The sequence below is a fragment of the Neodiprion virginianus genome, unplaced genomic scaffold (genome assembly GCF_021901495.1).
Source record: "Neodiprion virginianus isolate iyNeoVirg1 unplaced genomic scaffold, iyNeoVirg1.1 ptg000023l, whole genome shotgun sequence".
Lineage (NCBI taxonomy): Eukaryota > Metazoa > Arthropoda > Insecta > Hymenoptera > Diprionidae > Neodiprion > Neodiprion virginianus.
The window spans coordinates 176,389-201,809 of record NW_025804443.1 but is presented as its reverse complement, the minus strand read 5'-3'; the positions used below and the strand labels follow the sequence as shown (position 1 = coordinate 201,809).

The 25,421-nt window shown below is 39.3% G+C and overlaps 2 protein-coding genes across 2 annotated transcripts; both read left to right on the top strand.

The window, feature by feature from the left end:
• LOC124309701 (uncharacterized) lies at nucleotides 1-2,004 on the top strand. Its single transcript, XM_046773540.1, has one exon. It carries the CDS (start codon nucleotides 1-3, stop codon nucleotides 2,002-2,004), a length of 2,004 nt encoding a protein of 667 aa, XP_046629496.1.
• A 63-nt stretch (nucleotides 2,005-2,067) lies between these two features.
• On the top strand, nucleotides 2,068-4,488 carry LOC124309700 (uncharacterized). Its single transcript, XM_046773539.1, has one exon. The coding sequence runs from the start codon at nucleotides 2,068-2,070 to the stop codon at nucleotides 4,486-4,488; it is 2,421 nt and encodes an 806-aa protein (XP_046629495.1).
• The last annotated feature ends 20,933 nt before the right edge of the window (nucleotides 4,489-25,421 follow it).

Sequence of the window (25,421 nt, the reverse complement as noted above, 5' to 3'; positions counted from 1 at the left end):
ATGACGATTCGCAAGCTCGACCCAGCATCTTTCGAAGAGTGGGAGAAAAGTGTTAGCGAGAAACGCGAGCCCCCCACGTTTGCGGAGCTCAAGGCGTTTCTCATCGGTCGCATCCACACCCTCGAAGCCGTGGAGCAAGCTCATGCTCATAATCAAATCGCGACGTCGAAACCGCACTCATCGCAAGGAAGGTCAAATCTTCAGACGACAAGGTCACATACAGCGCAATCAAAGGAACAGTCGTGTGCTTGTTGCAAAGGCAACCACTACATTGCGTTCTGTTCGACCTTTCGCGACAAATCTCTGGATCAAAGAAGGAAAGTGGTTTCTGCGAAAAAGCTTTGCTTCAATTGTCTCGGTCCACATCAGCAGAAGGACTGTCGATCCAACAAAACGTGTCGCGTGTGCAACGGTCAACATCATTCCTTCCTGCATCGAAACTCTTCTTCAATCTCGACAGCTGCCAACAGCGGCACATCTCAAGGACAGGCCGCAGTAGCGCAACCTGCAGTGCAGAACGCACCGATCTCGAACAGCGCCTCTCAGGTGAGCAACCACTCAGCTCAGCCTACAATGATCAAGCGCTCTCCAGTTCTTTTCGCCACAGTGCAATTGATCGCTTCGAATCCGGAGACTGGAGAAAGAATCATCGCTCGCGCTCTACTCGATCAAGGATCCGAAAGTTCATTCGTCACGGAGTCGCTAGCGCAACAATTGCGACTACGTCGGCATCAAGCAACGATACCGATCATTGGCGTCGGAGCTCATCAATCGGCAGTGACTCGCGGCATCGCGACATTGCAACTCCAATCTCGTGCTCACACCTCGTTCTCATGTCAGGTGGAGGCACTCGTGCTTCCACGACTCACATCGTATCTACCCTCATTTCGACTTCTCGTCGAAGACTGGCCTCATCTACGAGGACTCAACCTCGCGGATCCAAGCTTTGCACATCCCAGTCAAATCGACGTAATTCTCGGAGCTGACATCTACAGCAACATCATTGGTCAAGGAGTTAGAAGAGGAGCACCAGGAACACCAATCGCGCAAGAAACTCAGTTCGGTTGGGTCCTCTCCGGCTGCGTTTCAGCGGAAGCAGCAAGCCCCTCGTATAGCGCAGTCCAAGGCTTCCAATGCTCCCTCGATCACGAACTGCTCGATCTCGTGCAGCAGTTTTGGAAGCAGGAAGAAGTGTCGAAACCTTTGGCACTAACTTCCGAAGAAGAGCGTTGTGAGCAACACTTTCGCGAAACGGTTTCTCGAACTGCGTCCGGTCGTTACGTAGTTCGGCTGCCGCTCAAAGACAATTCGGTAGAGCTCGGCAACTCGCGGAATCCCGCGCATCAAATGCTCCTTCGTTTGGAGAAACGGTTCGGTAGCGACGCGAAACTCAAGGAGGCTTACTCGAGCTTCCTTCGTGAATATCGTGAACTCGGGCACATGCGTCGCGCTATCAATACACCTGAAGACAATTCCCGCGTGTTTTATCTTCCCCATCACGGTGTAGTTCGCGACAGCAGTTCAACAACAAAGTTGCGTGTCGTGTTCAACGGGTCTCAAAGAACCAACCTCGGACTCTCTCTCAATGACAATCTTCTCGTCGGTCCAAAAGTGCAAACCGACCTCGCGGACGTTCTCTTACGCTGGCGACAATATCCAGTCGCGTTCTCATCAGACGTCGTCAAGATGTACCGACAAATTTTGGTCCACAATGATGACCAAGATTCTCAGCGAATCCTCTGGAGGGAAGAACCAGAGCTACCGATTGAAGAATATCAACTGACTACGGTAACGTATGGTCTTGCAAGCGCTCCGTATCTCGCGATCCGTGTTCTTCATCAACTCGTTCAGGACGAAGGTAAGCAGTATCCCTTTGCGAGCCACGTCATTCTCGAGAACACGTACGTCGACGACATCCTCTCAGGAGCAGAGGACGTTGATCAAGGTCGCGAGAAAATCAACGAACTCAATCAATTGCTCAAGGCGGGCGGCTTTGAACTTTAAAAGTGGACTTCAAGCCACCCAGAAACTCTCGTTGAAATTTCTCGAAACCATCAAGAGATCGCGATGCATCTGAATCTCGATCAAAGTCCATTCTTTCGGGCTCTCGGTCTTGCGTGGAGACCAGACATCGACGCGTTTGCGTTCTCTCCGCAAATTCATCAAACTCGGGACAATTTGACGAAACGAAAAGTTCCCTCACAAACCGCGCAGCTCTTTGATCCTCTCGGATGGCTCTCGCCGATCACGATCAGAGCCAAAATCTTTATGCAGGAATTGTGGGCACTCGGTTTCGACTGGGACGAGCCGCTCTCAGCTTCATTGTCCTCGCGATGGATCGAGTTTCTACAAGATCTTCAAGGCATCTCAGCTATCACCATCCCACGATGGATCGGGTCAAGTTCAGCATCTCTCGGGATAGAGATCCACGGTTTCGCGGACGCCTCTCAAAGTGCATTAGGCGCAGTGATCTACGCGCGAACGTATATCAACACTCACGAAGTGCGCGTTTCACTAGTGTGCGCGAAAACTAAAGTAGCGCCGCTAAAGAAGGTGACAATTCCTCGTCTCGAACTCTGTGCTGCGAATCTTCTCGTCCGGTTGATGTGTCATGTGGAAAAGACTCTTAGTTTCGAAAACACCCCGGTTTATCTGTGGACGGATTCCACAGTCGCGCTCGCGTGGATCAAAAGCCACCCATCGCGGTGGAAGGAATTCGTTCGTAATCGCGTAACGGAAATCCAAGAGTTTGCGCGCGCTCGTTGGTATCACATCTCGGGTTTTGAAAACCCCGCTGATCTTGCGTCTCGTGGTGCATCTCCGGAGCAACTTCAAAAATCAGAACTTTGGACCTTCGGACCATCCTGGCTCTCGAAGCCTTCTGTCAATTGGCCATCCTTATCTCCGCGACCGGAAGAAAACATTCATCTCGAGGAAAGAAAAGGGCTGTCGACGCACATAGCAACAGCTAAGCCGCTACAAATCTGGGATCTCGTCGATCGCTACTCAAAACTATCGACTCTCCTCAAAGTCACATCATTGTGTAAACGCGCAGCAAATCGGTTCCTCGCGAAGACGACATCGAATCGCGTAAACACGTCTATCACTGTCGGACCGATCTCTACTCTCGAATTGAGCGACGCCCAACTGTTTTGGACCAAGGTGACCCAGCAGGCGTACTTTGCAGAAAAAATTCGCCAAATCGAGACAAGCTCAAGTCTCACTCGAAGTCATCCACTATCGCGACTCACGCCGTTCATCGATTCGAACGGATTCCTCAGAGTCGGTGGTCGACTGAATCACTCATTGCTTTCGTATGACGAAAAGCACCCGTTCATCTTGCCTCGCGAATCATCGTTCTCCATATTGATCATCGATCATCATCATCGGTTGACGCTCCACGGAGGTCCGCAACTCACTCTCGCTACAATCCGACAGCGGTACTGGATCCTGGGAGGAAGAGTACCGATCCGCATGTCAATACATCGTTGCGTTCCTTGTGCGCGTCATCGCGCCACCCTCAGCAGCCAACAGATGGGTCAACTCCCTCAGTCTCGAGTCACGCAATCAAGGCCGTTTCTTCACTCTGGCGTTGACTACGCTGGTCCATTCTCGATTCGAGCCTCCCGCGGAAGAGGAGCGAAATCATGCAAGGGATATATCGTTATCTTCATCTGCTTCACGACCTCGGCTGTGCATCTCGAGCTAGTTTCGGACTACACGACGGAGGCATTCATCGCGGCGTACAAACGCTTCACATCTCGACGAGGAATTTGTGCCTCAATTGCAAGCGATTGTGGAACGAATCTCGTCGGCGCAGACTCAGAACTTTGCCGTCTTCTCGCTGCATCGTCAAAGGAGTTCGCAGAAATCGCAAACACCCTCGCATCACACGGAACCCAGTGGCGGTTCAATCCTCCCTCCGCGCCTCATTTCGGTGGAAAATGGGAAGCCGGAGTGAAATCAGTCAAATTTCACCTCAAACGAGTCATCGGAGAAGCTACTCAAACGTTCGAGCAATTCGCGACGTTCCTCACGCAAGTAGAAGCCACGCTTAATTCTCGACCTCTTTGCGCTATCTCGGACGATCCACGGGATCCAAGTGCCTTGACTCCAGGACACTTTTTCGTCGGCTCAGCATTGAACACAATTCCTGAGCCGTCACTCATCGAGGTGCCAGTTCAACGGCTATCGCATTGGCAACACTCGCGTCAAATGCTGGAGCATTTTTGGAAACGGTGGAGTACGGAGTATCTTCAGTCCTTCCAAAACCTCTCGAAATGGCAGACTCATCACGGGAACATCAAAATCGGATCCATCGTTCTAGTAAAAAACGAAAATCTACCTGCATCTGTGTGGCTCCTAGCGAAAGTGATCGAAGTGCATCCGGGAACCGACGGTCTCGTTCGCGTTGTGACCGTTAAAACGAAATCCTCTGTGTTAAAACGTCCAATCGTAAAATTGTGTGTGCTTCCAGTGTCCTCTTAAGACAATTATTGACTCTAAGAATAAATAACGCACGGCGGGCGGCATAATCTAATTTCGCGATCGTTACCGATAGCGAAGCGGGCGGTATGTTTCGGCAAGGTATCGAATAGTTAAATGTGTGTCTCGCGACACTCAAAATCGTCCTCGCACATGTACGCACACTCGCGTGCAATGTTTACTTGCCGTCTCTGCGTCAAATCTCGCCGCCTGCCCGTGTCGCGACTCAAAACCCATCAGCTGTATCTCATGTATTGTTTACTATCTCGAAATCATGTATGTGTATAATCTATGTGTTCTCTCGCTCTGTAAAATCTTCACTCTCTGTAACGTTCTCTTGCGATACGGTCTGTATCGCCGCATCAAAACCAATAAAAATTCTCGGTTACTATTAATCATCATCTCTCTCTGTCTCAACATCACTTTCGTTTCATTCACACTCGTTCTCGTCACTAATTCGCGGATCGCACGTCGATGATCCATATCCTTTTGCCATCTCTCTAAACAACTCCCAATAATTAAATTATTTCCGACTTGAAATCGCGAAGAACTTGAGGACGGTGATAGATACCACAAAAATATCTCTAATTCGGGGTCAAGAGTTAAAATATATATTTTTGGTATTATGAATAATAACTCCTATTGATGTTATTTCCGATCTGAAATCGCTAATATCTCGAGAACGGTGCTAGATACGGCAAAATAGCAATAATTCGGAGTCACAAGGTGGGGCATACAGTTTCAATGATATTGTACCGTTCTTGGACGTTACGGAAATAGATATGGATCCGTGAGTTTGATTATCAAGCCAAAATCAAAGGCGTAAATGAAATGTCGTGAAAAAGCTTTAATTGCAAGATATGTGTTTCCCGTTTTGAGTCTGAAACAAGACTGTTTTTACAATAATGTTGGTTGACGCAGCAACCTTATCCATTCTAAAGACATAAGAGGTTTATATACGTCTTTTATTTATGATGACTACTAGATCATTAAAAGGGGGCAAAACGGGTGATTTTACCCGTTTTAACACTACTTCCCCGCGAGGAAAAGAGTCCTCCCGACTCGGGAAAGATAAAACAATTATAAAAGTGATCTAGCAGTCAGTGCTCAAAGGTGAGTTGGAGCTGTGGCTCTAAAAATTTAAATACTCCCTTTTTTTACCATCTGGCATTTGCCCACAGTCTCAAGGTCAACCACAGAAAACCTTGAGCAGATAGTTGAGCGTTAAATAATTTTAAAAATTTTTGTGCCTTGTTTTATAAAGGTAAGTGTTGGTAAGTGTTATGTATCTTCATGAATTTGAAGTCATCAGCAACGGTCCAGATCGATGTCGAAAAGAAATCTAATCCTCTCCATGAAGGATTGTCCGAACGAAACAGGTTCCGGTAAAAACATCGAGGCGGGAACCGAAAATTCCGGGACCAAACAGGATAAAGGCAGATTCCTTTTTGAAAATTCACACAGGAAACAGGAAATAGATGGGTGACTGATCCGGGACTTCTTTAGAAACAGCACTCCCTAGAGTTTGAGAGGACAAATGTGAGTGGTGGTATAATAATTCAAATTCACTAAGTGAATTTGGGAAAACGTATATTTAAACCAGCAATTCACATCATATACATACTTGACTTAAGACTAATAGTCCCAAGGACATTAATATATACCATGCAGAGACATTTAGCATGTCTGTGCGCAGGACTGGCGAAAGTAGATGGAGAAAAAAATAACAAAATAGTTATTTAAGATATAACTAAGAAATTTTATCAATAATTATATAATAAAATAAAATGTGAAATATAAAATAAAATGATCATTTTTCTTGTAGTTTTTCGGTGCTTGAGTAGTTTCTTTGTGATATTTGGTAGCTCTTTATTTGCCTCTTCATATTTTTTTTACTACATTCTAATATTTTTAGCTCATGCGTGAGTCTGTTATAGCTCTTTATCTCCTGAATCACATGATTTTTAAAGCCTATAGTTTTGGAGGTCTTTGGTATAGCAATGGTTTTGTTTCTAGTATTGCTTCCCGATTGGGTGTATTTGGTTTTCAAGTCGTCATAATGATATAGCAGTGACTCCAATGTGTAAGTCTCGCGGATGTTTAGAGGTTCCATCAAATCAGCATTATTTCGTGCAATTATCTTCCATAGTCTGTGCTGGACCCTCTCAATAGAGTCCATTACATTTCTGTATGCTCCACCCCATGCTATTATACCGTAGTGAGCTATACTTCCAAAAAGTGCATGGTACATCATTACCAGAATTTTTTTATGAGCGAAATGCGATAGTCTCCAGACAACGTAGAGCAAATATCTGGTTTTTTTGATAATGTGGTCTATTTGAAAATTCCACCTGAGATGACTATCAAAGATAACCCCTAAGTACTTTGTACTCTGTACTCTCTTTATTTCCATACCGGTAATGGTAATTGTGAACTCTGTCGGAATGCTGACTTGATAAGCCCCAAAAGGGATGAACACAGTTTTTTCTACATTCAAAGTTAATTTGTTATGTTTGAGCCAGTCTCCAATTTCATCTAAATGATTCACCATTTTGAGTCTTGCTTGCTCCCAAGTTGAGTCGGTGCTAATTATCGAAGTATCATCAGCAAAAGAAACAATAAATCCTTGTGGCAATTCATCGAAAATATCATTTATGTATACAACAAAAAGCAGTGGCCCTAAAATTGAACCTTGCGGCACTCCCATTTCAACCTTTGTTTCTTTGCTTTTGGTGCTATTTAAATTTACAACCTGCGTTCTATCTGTCAGATAGCTTTTAATAATGTCTAATGCCTTTCCCGTAATACCGTATCTGTATAATTTCCTGAACAAAATTTCAAAGTTTACGGTGTCGAAAGCCTTTGCCAAATCCAGGAAAGTGACAATGGTGGCATTCGTTTTGTCTATATTTTGATAGAGTGTATTTGTGACGAAAGCCAGCGCATCTTTTGTGTCCTTGCCTTGTCTAAAACCGTATTGCATGCTAGCGATCAATTCATTTTCCTTGATGAAGTTGGAAAGTCTTTTGTGCAACAACTTTTCGAAAACCTTGGCAATATTAGACAGAAGTGAGATTGGTCTATAGTTTTGCACAAGATGTTTATCCCCAGCCTTATGTATGGGGATGATTTCAGCTTTTTTGAGTGCTTTCGGCCAGACAGAACGCAGGATACACAAGTTAAAAATGTGCTCGAGCGGTTGGCTTATGTACCAGGATATGTATTGCAAAACAGTAATTTTTATGCGATCTACGCCCCCTGCCTTAGGCATCAGGGTATGGATGGTGTTGAAAATTTCTCCACAACTTGTGGGTTTTATATAAGCTGTTTTCGAGTTGTATTTAGGCATTCTGACCTAATTTTCTGGTGCTACTATTTTTTTCGCAAGGGATGTTCCCACCGTACTGAAAAAATTGTTGAAACTATTAGCCATTTCTTTTTCTGACCCTACTTTTACCCCGTTTACATTCAAAAAATCAATATTTTTCTTTCGTTTCTTACTGCCATTTATTTTTGTATTGATGAATTTCCATAGTTTTTTATTGTCCCCTAATTTAGCGTACAGCTCTTGGTTGTCGTGGGAGTTCTTTGCAGTTTGTATTATTTTTTTCAACCTTTTTTCATAATTTGTATATTGTAATTTCAAATCTATATTCTCTGGTTCGTCTTTCCATAATTTATGTAAAGAAAATCACGACACGCGTGTACTTCTGTCGTGCTTCTCTCAAGTTTTGAATCTGCCGCATTACCGACGAAGGCCACCGACCGATGGCGCGGTAGAGCACGGGCTTGGGGAGACGACCAGTAAATTTTGAGAGAAAAAAATTCAAAAAGAAAATATTCAACAAGGTTGAACGAAGGAGATAGCAGTTATCACGAGACCTTTATATAGAATTAAAATATAGGAATTAGAAGCTTTAAATGTTGTTTCTCTTACGTTTACAGAAACGCAATTGAGTTTTTGATTCTAACCTAAACTGGACGCGGAAAGACTTATTACAAAACAACATTTCTGCAAATATTTCAAGAAAATGGAAAAACTAAGATTTGATTTCAAGATGAGGGGGTCGGCAGATGGAAAGGCAACAATATTATGCCTAATCTCAATAGGCACACCCGATGGTCGCACGTTTGACGTGCCAGATGAATATCAACCAACACATTTACACAAAGAGCTGATAACAACACAAACATTCGCTAAGGTAAAAAAGACACTAACAAAGAGACACCAATATAGAAAAGTGTGGATTAGCTTAACAGAAGATTTATCTAAAGTGTATTTGGATGAAGAAGAAAATTTACAATTTGGAGATTACTATTTAGAGGATGTTACAGAAAAAGTAGTAGTTGAAACTGCACAAAATACTACGGATGAAACAATAAAAAAATTATTGGAAAAAGTGCTCGAAGAGAAACAGCTAAAATCAGAAATTCAGAACTTGGGGAAAATAGCAAAAGATTTTATGATCGGAAAATTTGATGGAAAAAGTTCAAATGCCCATCAATGGATACAGGAATTTGAGAAAGAATGCGAACGCTGTATGGTAACAGAAGACAGGAGAATAATTGAAATTTTAAAATTTTTCCTTGAAAAAGCTAGTGCAGATTGGTATAGCTGTATGATTCTGAAATTCACAGTGGAATCAGAATGGAGCAAGTGGAAAAAAAACTTTTGTGAAACTTTTGCAAATAAAGGGTGGTCTCCAATTAGATACGCTATGGCTTTTAAATATCAAGCAGGCTCTTTGCTCGATTATGCTCTGAAGAAAGAAAAATTGTTACTAGAAATAAGAAAATCGATAGATACTGAGACACTAGTAGACCTTATAGCGGTCGGCTTACCAAACCACGTGTCCGACAAAATTGACAGAGAAACTTTGCATGGAACGGAAGATCTCTACAACGAAATTGGTAAATTAGAACATCTTGTGGACAGAATTAGAATGGAAAAAAAAGAAAAATACGCTGATAGAAGATTCAAAAAAGTTGAAGAAAAGAAACCATGCCAAATCTGTGAAGATGAGAAAAGAGGTAAACGTTATCATCCTGAATCAACTTGCTGGTTTAGGGAAAGAAGTGAAAAGAATAAAAGGACGGAACTAATAAAAAATGTCAATAATTCAGAGTTAGAAATAGAACTAAATGAAAAAAGTCCAAAAAACTCGAAGTAACACCATTAATAAAAATCGAGTTACTATTGAATGATTCTCTAGTAGTTTCTGGAATTTATGATTCAGGCTCAAATGTGTCATTAATTAATGCAAAATTATTGAAGATAAAACAAAAAAATTCAGAAAACATGGGAATGGTAAGATTGAAAACTATTAATGGTGTAAAGAAAACAAAAGGTATGGTAACTCTAAAAATAAAAATTTACAATATTGAAAAAACTATGGATATCTTTATTGTGGATAATGAAAATTTTAATTATGATTTTCTAATCGGTCTGGATTGTATCAAGAATTTCAATTTAATCCAAAATGAAGATCTAAGGATCATACAACGTAACAATAAAGAAATAAATAAACATGCCTCGAATAAAGAAGATATAGAGAATAAGAATGTCGAGATTCCTGATGTACTAGGTGACAAACATGAAAAAAAAAAATATTTAGACTCGGAAGTGTCAAAACAAGAAAACAAATACATGAACAAATGGGAAGTAAATTTCAACGAGCATATAAACACTAATGAATTTGAAATTTCAATAAATCATTTAAGTTTACATCAACAACGAGAAATTGATAAATTGATAGATAAACACAGATCAGTATTTGCTAAAGACAAATATGACGTCGGCACTGTAAAGGACTATGAGGCCCATATCGACCTAATGGTAGATAAGTATTGTTACAAACGCCCATACAGATGCACGATTGAAGATAGAAAAGAAATAGAGAATCAAATAGCAAAACTATTGGAAAAAAAACTGATCGAAGAATCATACAGCCCGTTTGCTGCCCCAGTTACTCTGGCATATAAAAAAGAAGATGAAAGAAAATCAAGATTATGTATAGACTTCAGAGAATTGAATAAAGTCGTTGTCCCTCAATCACAACCCTTCCCACTGATTGAAGATTTGATGGTGAAAACAGTAAACAGCAAATATTTCACAACGTTGGACATTAATTCTGCATTTTGGTCAATTCCTCTGAAAATTCAAGATAGACACAAAACTGCATTCATAACACAGGAGGGCCATTTCCAATGGACTTGCCTCCCATTTGGACTCAAAACAGCTCCAGCAATTTTTCAGAGAATATTGGGAAACATCATAAGAAAATACAAGCTCTCTGATTTTGCAGTAAATTTTATAGATGACATCATAGTCTTTTCAAGAACTTTTGAGGAACATATAACACACTTATCAAAATTGCTGGAGGCAATATTAACTGAAGGGTTCCGGCTAAAATTTTCAAAATGCACCTTTGCAAATAATCATGCGAATTATTTAGGTCACAGAATAGAAAATAATTCAGTAAAACCTCTGAAAGATTATTTAACGGCTGTCAAAAATTTTCCAGTCCCAGAAACAAGAAAAAATATACGTCAATTTCTGGGAAAAATAAATTTTCAACACAAGTTTATACCACATATTGCAATCATTCTGGACCCATTACACAACCTATTGAGAAAAGACGTACAGTTCAACTGGTCAGAAGAGTGTCAAGAATCGGTTGATAGAATAAAATCACTAATGTGCTCGGAACCAGTCTTGAAAATTTTTGATCCAGAGGTTCCAATTGATATTTACACAGATGCAAGCATCAAAGGAGTGGGAGCTGTGCTAAAACAAAGAGATGAAAATGGAGATAGTAAGCCAGTGGCTTATTTCTCAAGAAAATTAACTGAGGCCCAAAAGAAAAAGAAACCGATGTACCTTGAATGCTTGGCAATAAAAGAAGCCGTAAAGTACTGGCAGCACTGGCTTATGGGAAAAACATTCATAATCTACACCGACCATAAACCCTTGGAACACATGAACATAAAGGCTAGAACGGATGAAGAACTAGGGGATTTGACATACTATTTATCCCAATATGATTTAAAAATAAAATATAACCCAGGAAAATCAAACCAAGAAGCAGACTGCTTAAGTAGGAATCCAGTTCTAGACCCTTATGAAGACACAGAAGATTTCCTGAAAGTGATAAATTTAATAAATCTAGAAGATATAAAAAGTGACCAAAATAAAAATCTAAATATACAACGTGATAAAAACAAACTGACAAAAAAAAATGAAATTTACTACAAAAAGACAAAAAAAAGAGAAAAAATCGTATTATCAGAAGATTTAAGTAAAAACCTGATAGAAAATGTACACAAAACTTACTGCCATATTGGAAGAACTCAAATGCTGAATAAAATAACACCATTTTATACAGCGAAAAATCTCATTGAGAACATAAAAAAAATCTGTGATACTTGTGAAACTTGCAAAAAAAACAAATCAAGAAAAAAATCTAAATATGGTTTGATGTCACACTTGGGGCCAGCGTCATATCCTTTTGAAATTATATCTATCGACACCATTGGAGGTTTTGGTGGATCTCGTTCAACAAAAAAATACCTACATCTTCTCGTTGACCATTTTACGAGATACGCTTATATTCTAACATCAAGAAATCAAAACTCCAATGACTTTATAAAATTAACCAAGAATGTGACACAAAGTTACAACATCAACATGATATTAACAGATCAATATCCTGGCATAAATTCGAAAGAATTTAAGGAATTTCTAAAAGAGAAAAGCATCAAAATGGTCTTCACTGCTGTTGATGCACCATTTTCTAATGGTCTCAATGAAAGATTAAACCAAACCCTGATTAATAAAATACGATGCAAAATAAACGAAAGTGAAAAAAAAATCGCGTGGACAACCATCGCACAAAAGTGTGTAGAGGCATATAACAAAACAGAACACACAATCACAAAATTCGCTCCAAAATACCTACTGGAAGGCGAAAATGTAAATATTCTACCACAGGAATTAAAACCAAAATGTACAGATGATGATCTGAAAAGAGATAGAAAACTAGCCTTAAAAAACACGATAAAGTCTCACAACTATAATAAAGAAAATTTTGATCGGCATCGAAAAGAATTAAAGTTAAACGTGGGAGACCGAGTTTACGTGGAAAATGGAAATCGACTAAATAGGAGGAAACTAGATGAATTGAGGATTGGGCCATATAAAATACAAAAAAGGATTTCCAATTCAATTTATGAAGTCGACACCGGACACAGAAAAACAGAATCAAACCTCTTTCATGTTACAAAACTGATACCGGTGTTGGATGAGCACTGAACAATTACTTTAAGTATTACCCATAATTGTTCTTATCCCAGGGGGGGAGATGTAAAGAAAATCACGACACGCGTGTACTTCTGTCGTGCTTCTCTCAAGTTTTGAATCTGCCGCATTACCGACGAAGGCCACCGACCGATGGCGCGGTAGAGCACGGGCTTGGGGAGACGACCAGTAAATTTTGAGAGAAAAAAATTCAAAAAAAAAATATTCAACAAGGTTGAACGAAGGAGATAGCAGTTATCACGAGACCTTTATATAGAATTAAAATATAGGAATTAGAAGCTTTAAATGTTGTTTCTCTTACTTTTACAGAAACGCAATTGAGTTTTTGATTCTAACCTAAACTGGACGCGGAAAGACTTATTACATTTATATAGTTTCATTTTGTTTTGAGTAGATTGTATTATTGCTGGAGTGATCCAACTTTTTCTAGGTTTTAGTTTATTTCCCTTTTTTTTTAAACTAGATTCTCGAATGACTGTTTGAATTAACGAAATCAAATGGTTAGTAGCCATATTTGGATCAGGGATGTTCATTATTTCACGCCAATTTGTCTTTTCACAAGTGAGTATCAACTTTTTATAGTTAATACATTCAGTTTCCCTGCTTTCATCCTGAACTTCCTCGTTCCCGAGTTGCAAGAGCAGAGGATAGTGGTCTGGGTATGGGGTAGTTAGTTTTAGAGATCTCATGAACGTTTTTTGCGTTTTGACGAAAATATTATCGATACATGACCCCTTATTTGGATCACAGCTACTGGGCTTTGTTATTTTGTTGAAGCATGGCGTATACCCATTTTCTAAGTAATTGTTGAGGTAATTTTCTGTGTCTATGTCATTCAATTTTAGAATGTCGATATTAAAATCACCTAGGATTATGTGATTTTTATTTTTTGCATGCATTTTTAAAAATTGTTTCTTTACATTAACGAAAAAACTTTTGTCACAGTCCTGACATCTATATGTCGCATCACGATATTGTGTCTTTGTTATATTTTGATCACCGGTTGTATGACGTTGATGGAACTTGTTTTGGTTGAATTTGTTTTGTTCTTGTTTAACTTGGTTACTTCTTTTAGAATAATTTTCAAACGATTGGAATAAAGTTGTGTTGTTCCGTGCCTCTGCGGTTTACAATTAAATAAATTGTGTTATACTCTTTATTTTACTCTGTATATCTGACATCAGAAGTGGGATAAAGAACGTTTAAGCGTGTAGAAGTATTAAAAAACTCAGTAAATTTTCGAGATAGAGATGGAAAACGAGGAAGATTTCAGTGTGGCAGAAGATGTAGAAGAAAGTGTGAGGAGAAGTGCAAAGAGTGACACAGGCATAGTAGAAACTTCTCGAAAACGAAAAAGAAATCACCGATCCCCGGCGTTATCAGAATCTGAACATTCCGATGATTTGCGAAGAAGGAAGCACGGAAGACGTAGGCACAGAAAACGTCAGGCAAGATTGGAGGAGGAAAATCTGCGACTGCTTGCACTGCTTTCCAGACGAGAACGTGTTCCGATGGATCTCATCAAATTTGATCCGAAAACGACTGACGCGACTGGTTGGGTGAAAATGGTTGACGAGTGGATTCGCCGTTATAATCCTGATGATTATGAAATTGTCCAGCATTTGGCGAAAGCATTTAAAGACGAAGCGGCACAGTGGTTCACTGGTATGGATCCCTCAGGAAAAAGCTGGGTAGAAATACGTTCTGAGTTTTTAAGTGCGTATGCGAAAAATAAGAACGTTGCGTCGGAGCTGCACACGATTTGGATGGAAGACGCAGAGTTTACACTTGAAAATTTTATGAAGAAAGGGAGAAAATTAAAAGCGTGGCTCAACGAGAGAAAAACGGTGGACGAGACTGCAGCTCAACTTACGGGATTATCCTATTCGGCGCAAAATAGATTCGTTCGCAACATCTTTGTGCGAGAATCTCCTAAAAGCCTACAAGAAGCGATGACGTACCTTGATGGACGAACGACTGACTTCCATCAACCGCGTGCATCCTCCAGAGCCCCTGGTCCACATACTAAGACTTCGGCGCCGCGAGATGGTAAGTCGCACCGTTTTGACATCGAGTGCTACAATTGTGGAAGAAAAGGACATCGGAAGGCCGAATGTCGATCAGCTCTGCAGACACAGCGTGGCAGTTACTCACGGGTCATCAAGGAACTGGACGGTGGAGGTTTGGGGTCAAAGAAGCCGATAACCTGCTACAACTGTAAGGAAGAGGGACACATTGCCCCGAGTTGCCCTAAGAAGAACGAGAAGGTAGTGAGGCTTTGTCATTCTACCTCCACTGAGAATACTCTGAAGCTTGCTGACGGTAAGGTGTTGACGTTCATCTTTGACTCTGGTTCGGACTGTTCTCTTGTAACAGAGAGTTTGGCGGAGAGGTTGCCTGGTAAAAGACAAGTCGTTTGTATGCGTTTGAGGGGCTTAGGAAATGGGTATGTGGATTGCCGTGAGATGATCTCAGTGTGTGCAGAGTTGAATAGCATCAATGTTGAAATTGATTTATATGTAGTTCCGGACGAAAGTTTGTCCACAAAAATAATTCTGGGTAAACAATTGTTAGCAAATGGTATCTCAGTCACATTAGATGGAACCATAGTTAAATTTGCAAAATTACACAAGTTTGTTGGTGCGTGTGTTGCAACTACTAATTTTGATACTGTAGATTGCGATGTGGAAGAGATGAGAGAATCACTTTTGAAATTGTTAAGACTGCACGCGGAACATATGAGTGTTGATACTCCTAGGATTCGTGTAACATCTGGCAGCTTTGAGATTAGACTGAAAGATGAAAATAAAATTGTACAGCGAAGACCTTATAAGCTAGGAATTTTAGAGCGTGAGAGTGTTAGACATATGGTAAATAAAATGCTTGAGGCAGGAATCGTTCGAGAAAGCAGGAGTCCGTTTTCTAGTCCAATTATCTTAGTTAAGAAAAAGGATGGATCAGATAGATTGTGTGTGGATTTTCGGGAGTTAAACGCCAATACAGTAGCAGATCGTTATCCGCTACCGTTGATTCAAGATCAATTAGATCGACTGTGCGGTGCGTACTATTTCTCGTCATTAGATATGACGGCAGGCTTTCATCAGATACCTGTAAAAGAAAATTCAATAGAAAAGCTTGCTTTTATTACACCGGACGGACAGTTTGAATATTTAACAATGCCATTCGGGCTAATGAATGCACCTGCCGTATATCAGAGAGCAATCAATAACGCTTTGGGTGAATTGAGATATTCTTTTGCGATTGTTTATTTGGATGATGTTCTTATACCCGGTAGAACTGCACAGAAAGCTTTGGATAGGTTGGCAGTCGTGATGGCAAAACTTGCGGAGAAAGGATTTTCATTCAATTTAAAAAAATGTAAATTTTTGAAAACAAAAATTGATTATCTGGGGTACACTGTGTCACATGGAGAGTTGAGGCCCAACCTTCGAAAAATCGAAGCCCTGGTGCAATCACCTATTCCTAAGACACGGACATAGGTAAGGCAATTGTTAGGGTTAGCATCCTATTTTCGTAGATTTATACCGAGATTTTCACAAGTGGCTGCTCCTTTATACAAACTCACAGCAGGTAGTTCCAAAACGATTACATGGACAGACGAACACACTGACGCCAGGGCCAAGCTTGTCAGTTATTTAACATCAGAACCGTTACTGAGAATTTTCGACCCTAATCTTCCAATCGAACTACATACCGATGCTAGTGCTCTCGGGTATGGTGCCGTATTGTTACAATGTGTTGAAAAAGAAAAACATCCCGTCGCTTATTATAGCAAACGTATCATAGACGCTGAAACTCGTTACCATTCTTACGAACTTGAGACTCTTGCAGTTGTTAACGCAATAAAACATTTTAGACAATATTTAGTAGGACGTAAATTTTTAGTTGTGACTGACTGTAATTCGCTTAAAGCCGCAAGCCTTAAAAAAGATCTTACTCCACGAGTTTATCGCTGGTGGGCATATTTGCAGTCATTTGAATTCGAAATAGAATATCGCGCGGGTGAACGAATGAAGCATGCGGACTTTTTGTCAAGAAATCCAGTTAAAAAAAAAGTGTACTCAAAATAGTTAAGAAAGATTTGAATAAAATAATTGAATTAGCTGATGACTGGTTGATGGTAGCTCAGCAGAAAGATGACGAAATAAAAACTTTGTACCGTGAGGTAATAGAAGGATCAGAGAGAGCAAAAACATATTCAATTAGAGACAAAATTTTGATGCGGACGATAAACAGAAAATCGAAACAGATAACGTTACCTGTAGTGCCGAGACTGATGGTGTGGTCACTGATACATCACGTACATGAGAATATCTGCCATTTGGGCTGGGAAAAAACTTTAGATAAGTTGTACGAGCTGTATTGGTTTCCTCAAATGTCAAAGCGTCTTAAGAGATTCGTTGAAAATTGTATTTTGTGCCAAACTTGTAAATCAGTGTCAAGACCGACACAAGCTCAGCTGCATCCTATAGAAAAACAAGATATTCCGTGGTATACGATCCACATAGATATATCCGGAAAATTATCAGGTCCTTCTGACAAGAAAGAGTATGTTTTTGTAATTATAGATGGATTTACGAAATTTGTTACGCTAAATTTGATAAGTTGTTTGGATACAGAAACAGCAATCAATCAGTTGGAAAAACATTCGTTTATTTTTGGAGCTCCGAGACGAATCATTTGTGACCAAGGTTCAGGATTTACAAATACACGGTTTAAGAAATACTGCGATGAAAAGAATATTGTGGTTCACTTCATAGCTTCAGGAACGCCTAGAGCTAATGGTCAAGTTGAAAGAGTTATGTCAACCATCAGGAATATGTTATCAGTATGCAAAGCTCAGGGGAAACAATGGCAGTCCGAGTTGGGTAAAGTACAGCTTGCAATAAATTCAACTGTTCAGAAAACGTTAGGAAAAAGTCCCGCTGAAATTTTGTTTGGCACAAAAATAAATTCAATAATTATAGGACGTGTGAAGCATAGGTGTGTAAAGACTGACAATGTAAATTTAACACAGCTCAGGTCAGAGGCTACAAGTAGCATTACAGCAAAAGCCATAAAAGACAAAGAACGGTTTGATAAAAAGAATAAACCAGTTAAACCATTTAAAATTGGGGATTTTGTTATGGTTAGAAACAACGATAGAATTAAGACAAAGTTAGATGCAAAATATCGCGGTCCTTTGGAAGTTGTCATGGAGCTTCCGAATGATAGGTATTTAGTTAAAAAAATAGGCTCTTCTGGATTTAGAGGTCGTAATAGCGTTAAGGTGTCTCACGATAAACTGATCGCAGCTCCTGGATATGGCGCGAGTCAGGACAGCTGTGTCGCAGAAGGTGAAGAAGGTAAGAACAAAGTTCCGAAGTGACTTGTTTGTTTTAAAGAGAAAAAAAAATGTTGTAGTGCACAAAGTCATGAGTGCAAACATGTTTTGCTGAGATGAACCATGAACCCTTGTGGGTTAATACAATCGGTTGTTGAAAACAAATGTAGCGATAATTTGCAGAAACATGATTCTGGTTGAGCCGGATTTGGAAGTAGAAATCCGAAGAGAGCAGGGAACTCTGTTAATTGGTTTAGCCGGATTTACTTGAAGAAATCCGAAGAGAGCATGAGACTCTGTTGGCTATCGCTGTTTCATTTCGAGAGTGCGACTTTGGCTTTCAAGGCTCGCTGGACTTGATCACCCAGAATCCTTGAACCCAAAGCCTTGATGTAACTTGAGAATGATTCGGCAAGTCACAATAGTTAGAACATGTACGGATGCGTGAGGCATGCCTGCAGAGCTATTGTGAATGAAAACAATTGTTAGAACATGTACGGATGCGTATGGCATGCCTGCAGAGCTATTGTGGATGAAGACAATAGTTAGAACATGTACGGATGCATAAGGCATGCCTGCAGAGCTATTGGTGCCTTGGATAAGGAATTTGAGAGAAGTCGTGAAACAAATAAAGCAAAGCACATGGTTGCACACATGATGTAGAGATAACAAGGGATTTGACTGAGCAAGGATGCCAGGCTTGTATGATCAGGAAAGCCGAACGAGATTTAATGAAGGTTTCTTCGATGTTTTTTGTTTCAGAAATAAATTAGAAGAATGAAAAACTGGCACTCGAGACGCGTGCTAGTCAGTATGACCGTGTCGCATCACGATATTGTGTCTTTGTTATATTTTGATCACCGGTTGTATGACGTTGATGGAACTTGTTTTGGTTGAATTTGTTTTGTTCTTGTTTAACTTGGTTACTTCTTTTAGAATAATTTTCAAACGATTGGAATAAAGTTGTGTTGTTCCGTGCCTCTGCGGTTTACAATTAAATAAATTGTGTTATACTCTTTATTTTACTCTGTATATCTGACATATATATACCTGATACCTTGACCTTTCTTTTGTTCACTACTATAGTAGTTGTTATTATTTTTAAATTTTCAAACACTTCTACTATACTTTCCTGCTGTAGCTCCGTTTTTTAAGTACATAACCACTCCATCTGACTTGTTTATCAGACCATAGTTATCGTACAAGTTATACCCTTTCAGGTTATTACTATCAACATGTGGTAAATTCCAAGACTCGGTGCAAACTATTATATCAGGCTTGGTTTTGACACTCTCAAAAAAAGTCTCTAATAGTTCTGAATTGCATTTCAAGCTTTTTGTGTTCAATAATAAGAATATGATGTTATTTTTATTTCTAAGGCATTTGTTGAGTGTGTATAAATCAGGAATTTCTTCTTCTAATGTTGTGCCTGTGTATTCTTCACCATTCGTTTCATCTTCTGTTGTGTGATAGTCCCTGCCGGTGACAAAATTTCCTTCTGCTACGCTACTTCTGATATTTACGTTGCTCGCGCCTTCTGGTGACGTATCGCTGCTGGAGAAGCTGCTTGGCTCGCCCTCTTACGTTTGTCTGGTCCTGTTATCGATATATCTCGGAATGTCGGGTTTAGTTGGGTAATCTGTGGTTCCAATATACTTTGAGATCTTATATCTCAGATATTCGCATTTACTAGTTTCTGTCGCCATGTGGTTGACGTCACAATGTTTTGAATATTTAGAGTTCCCGTAAATAGAGTTCGTACACTTCACAGTTTCCTGACCGCATGCACTAAATGCATGGTTTCCTGCACATTTCAAGCAAACTTCAAGTTCGCATTTTTTCCAGCTATGTCCGTACCTTCCGCATTTTATGCACGGTTTCATGTTGAGATCATCATAAGCCCTACAGCACTGGTGTCCCACATAGATCTTGTAATTGTTCTTCCTGATGAGAGTGTAGATTTCAGCCGTAACCTCAATTATTGCCGCTTTCTGCTTGTTTTTTGTTTTGTATGTGTCCACAACAGTGCATTTTGTTTCAAACGTACTAAAATTCCTCTCGTTGATGTCAAATTCTAGATCTTCCTTGTTCATGTAATTTTTGGTACGCACCAGTTTCATTCTTGGGTTTTTTAGCTTGTCTTGTTCAATTTCGAAGTTTGTTCCAATTTTTTCTATCAAAATATCTTGCATTTCTTGTGTATGCTTTTTAAATTGGCATTTAATAATGGTAGTGCCGTCTTTTCTATTGAAAACTCATTTCACTGGTAAGGCTGTTTCTTCACAAATAGTTTGAACAATTGTGTCGTAGGTTTGTCCATTCTTGTCTGATTGTTTGGCTTTTACTATGATATCAGGTACTTGTTGATTTATGCTTGTTTATTCAGTGAGTGTGCTTGCGTATGATTTTGCTGCTTTTTCTGTGTTTACTTCTTTCAATTCTTTCAGGAGTTTGCATTTTTCCTGTAACTCACAGTTCAACTGTTTCAGGAGAGGATTTTCAATTTTTAGAGCATATATCACGTCCTCGTCTTCTCCGAGGAGAGTTTTGTCATGCTTGCTAGTCTCACCTTTTGAAAGGCTACTGGAGATGTTTTCAAGCATTTCATTTTGTAGTTTCTTTTTCTCATGTAGTTTCACTTGCGCGATAATTGTTTTTGCATTTTCATTCAATGTTTTCCCACTCACTTTTGAGGTTAGATTCACATGTGCATGTTTCGAGCAGATTATTAAAAACTTCCCGACATGTCTTGTTTGTTCATCGTATTCAGAAATGTGATATGCATCTTCACAAATCACAGAGATCGCTATTTGATTTTTAACGCGTGGGTGACAAATTGAATAATCCGATTTATCAAGCGGTTTCTTACTTTGATGCGCCATGAGCACCATCCATATCTATACTCTACGAATAAAATAAATTAAATATTTATTCAAAAAAAAAAGAAACGATTTTATCTGAATCATTTCCGCGTATTTCTTCAAAATAAGGCCACCAGTCATCCTCAGGAATCGGGAAAGATTGGAAGGAAAAAGGCTATGTCAAGTAACCTGAAAAAGTACTCACAAAAACTGACACATAAGGTTAATATAATGTGAAAATCAAGCAATCGCTCATCAACCTTGAAAAATAATCGTGGCTTTATTCACATTATAAAATAAACCAAAGCCTATCCGACACAAAACTCGATTCCAAAGAAGAAGTTTCTAGAAAGAAACAAAACTCTTAGAGAAACAAAAGAGCATTTCAAAACAAACAACTTCTTATATTGAAAACATCAGTTCGTTGTTGTTCTCCGGCCGGCACGGACGCCGGCTGGGGCCTATCCCCCTTTCCATAAAACAATAATTTGGTCTGATAATTTATCGACCAACTTTGGCGACCTGAAACGGCAGCCGACTGTGAGCCCGAAGAAGGTACTTGACCAGGACTCGACACTAATTCGCACAATGGGATCTCAATGGTCTTCGGAGCTGCGCTGACATCTTACTCTTTCTCAATGACAACGAATGTAAGCTCTTTAAAAAGTTTATTATTTGAAGGAAATAATTCAATTCCAATTTGAAGGATCCGAAAAAGAGCAAACCCATCTTAAAATCACTCTCTCTTATTTATAGAGCAACGCTTGGAGCAAACATTAGGTTCGACGCAAAAAATCAAGCCGACCGAAACCCGACTTCGTCTAAGCGTCACCTCGCCTCGAACCTACAAAATGGAGACCAGCTACGCCAAATATTGATTGCAAGAAAATAACTTTTGAAACATAACCTCTCATAATCTTTGTGTTTTCTCAATAAAGAAAATCTATTTTATTTTTTTTTTTTTATGTCTTCTACTTAATTAAGTGTATTCATTAATAAAGCAAGTATAGGTTAACCTCCACATGTCAAGGAAGTACAAAAAAGAAAATCTTCAAAAACTTGGTCGGCCGTAGTTTCTGCATTAATAACCAAGACAGGAGCCGATAAATAAGAAAAGGTTTGTTTTACTAGCCAATCTTCATGAACCTCATAAATAGTTCTGAGTAGCTCTAAAGAAATGCTCGATTCCTCCTCATGAGAACGGGAACTAACTCGAGCAAAAAACGTTTCTGGGGACACTCGCAAATAAACAATCAAATCTATTCTGAGCTCAGACGAGCGAATGAGAAGATCGAAAATTTTCATCTATAAATGAGATTCGAAGTCGCAAAAATTACCTAACCTTCGACGAGCTTCATTTCCCTGACAGGCAATAGAATAGGTTGGGAATGCCTGTCACGCATAACCAAAATGATTCAAAGAAAGAGTTCAACTCCAATGATGATTGTATATAAAAACGTCTGAAACTAGTTCCTCAAACCAGCCTCAGACGAAGAGTTAGTTTGAGAATTGAGGATTTTCTTCCTCAACCTCTATATCTCTTCTTCGCCAATTATAGGAATCTGAATGCGAGTTTTGTATCATTTCTCTACTATTCCTTTCAAGTAAAAAGCAATGATTGGCATCATGTCCAATTTTATGACAGAATAAACAAGGTACTACAGTTTGATCTGTCGTAACTGCGCCTCTAATTTCGAGTTTGTTACTCTGATTCTGAAGCGAACCACGATTTTCACGACCATAATACTTGTTATTATTTTTATTTCTGTAATTTTGAGGCTTTGACTCTTCCGAGTGCTCAAAACTTCGTCTTTCTGAGATGTTTTTGGACACCTCGATCCGACGAAGCTTGTTTGTCCCAAAATATTGCTTTCGCATAGCCTCCACCTCAAGGGCTTTGGCCGTTGCCTCTTGCAGAGAAGTGAGACCCGATGTCCCAACGGCCATTTTAATTTCCGGACCACTAATTGCATTGAAAAAAGCTCGGGCTGCTAATAAGTTACTAGACGGCTCGTGGTCTGGCAAAGCTACACGAGAGAGCCGTTTAATATCCTGGCTAAGTGACGCGACGTCTTCGTCTCGTCCTTGTTTTCTGGTCTGTAATTGAGCTGTATACAGAATGTCCCCAAATTGGGGGACACGGACCAGCTAGCGTGATACCTGACTCAAATCCAACCGAGAATTTCTTTGCCGCAAGCTCGTCCGACGCATAGTTTTTGAATTATAAGCGATAGCGTTAGGCCAATCAGAGTGCACCATTTCATCTGGATTTGCCGCCACGGAAATTGCTGTTTTGTTCATCTGGGTGAATTATTATTATTCCTTTACGAATTAAATATCGGCACCTCTCCTCTCTCCCTGTTGTACCCCTTCTCGAGCGCTGACCTCGGTATTGTTGCCGCGGCACACGCTGCCGGCCGCACACCCACGGACGCACACTCGTGTGTGTGAAAATAAGCGAATGCCCAGCTACACAATACTACGAAACACATCTACGAGTGAAAATGAAAATAAATCTCCAAATAAATCAGCGGATTTAAGATTTAATGTTATAAAACACTTCCAATCATCGATGTATGCATAAAACTGGAGATTTTAGATGATTAATATGCCGTTAGGGTTCATAATTAGTCATTCAATCAATCTGAATTATGCTTTCCGAACATTTTTTGTGTCTTTGCAACATAATTTTTCCAATAGTTTTAAATTCATCATTGACATCCGATTTTTCAATAATGGGAGGGAAAAGTAACTCGCTGAATTGACGTGTCAATAGGTTTGTAAATCAATTACGATTCACCTGAGTTAACACAAAATAACTGAATAAATGAGAATTCTCGGAATCACTAAAAATGATAACTGAAATCATGAGAATAATTTGAGATATAACTGAATTAGGAAGAGTTGTAATAAGTCAACGTATAAGTTACTTTGAACAACTTTAGATTTGTGCCAAAATTTTATGTTTACAGAGAAAAATAATTAAATTCAAATAAAAAAGTAATTTTAAATCAAAAAAGAGAAAATTTCCAAATACCTGAATTCAAACGAAGCAACTTGAATTTAATAAATCTATCCGAATTTGAGGAAAAATAATTATTGTTATTTGGAATAGAAAAATGAAGTCGAATTACATGTATAAATTCAATTAATTCAACTCAAAAAAATATGGTGTGATTCAAACTCCCAGTTATTTCCTCGTCGATTTATTGTGGGTCTGGAGCCGCTTGTTTACTCACACAACCGATGCAATACAGTATTGATGTATGTGATTTAAGTATCAGTTACTCAAAATTTATCAAACTTAAAAATATTATGAATAAGACTATGAATTATCAAAATATCTCTTCTGATATTGAGACTACACGCAGAAATTTACCAAAATGATTAATTTTTACCAATTCAATCGAGCCGTGTCCGATTATTTCGTTTAAATCGATTAATCGATACATCGATTATTCTCAGATAAGTGGCCATCGCTAGCATTGATCTCAACAATTTCAACGTTACTTGCCACTCCAGACCCACATTGAATCGACGAGAAAATAACTGGGAATTTGAATGACACCATATTTTTTTGAGTTGAATTAATTGAATTTATTCATGTGATTCGACTTCATTTTTCTATTCCAAATAATAATTATTATTTTTCCTTAAATTCGGATAGATTTATTAAATTCAAATTGCTTCATTTGAATTCAGGTATTTGGAAATTTTCTCCTTCGTGATTTAAAATTACTTTTCTATTTGAATTTAGTTATTTTTCTCTCTAAACATAAAATTTTGGCACGAATCTAAAGTTATCCAAAGTAAATTGACTTATTACAACTCTTCCTCATTCAGTTATATCTCAAATAATTCTCGTGATTTCAGTTATCATTTTTAGTGATTCAGTGAATTCTCATTTATTCAGTTATTTTGTGTTAACTCAGGTGAATCGTAATTGATTTACAAACCTATTGACACGTCAATTCAGCGAGTTACTTTTCCCTCCCATCATTGAAAAATCGGATGTCTATGATGAATTTAAAACTATTGGAAAAATTATGTTGCAAAGACACAAAAAATGTTCGGAAAGCATAATTCAGATTGATTGAATGACTAATTATGAACCCTAACGGCATATTAATCATCTAAAATCTCCAGTTTTATGCATACATCGATGATTGGAAGTGTTTTATAACATTAAATCTTAAATCCGCTGATTTATTTGGAGATTTATTTTCATTTTCACTCGTAGATGTGTTTCGTAGTATTGTGTAGCTGGGCATTCGCTTATTTTCACACACACGAGTGTGCGTCCGTGGGTGTGCGGCCGGCAGCGTGTGCCGCGGCAACAATACCGAGGTCAGCGCTCGAGAAGGGGTACAACAGGGAGAGAGGAGAGGTGCCGATATTTAATTCGTAAAGGAAT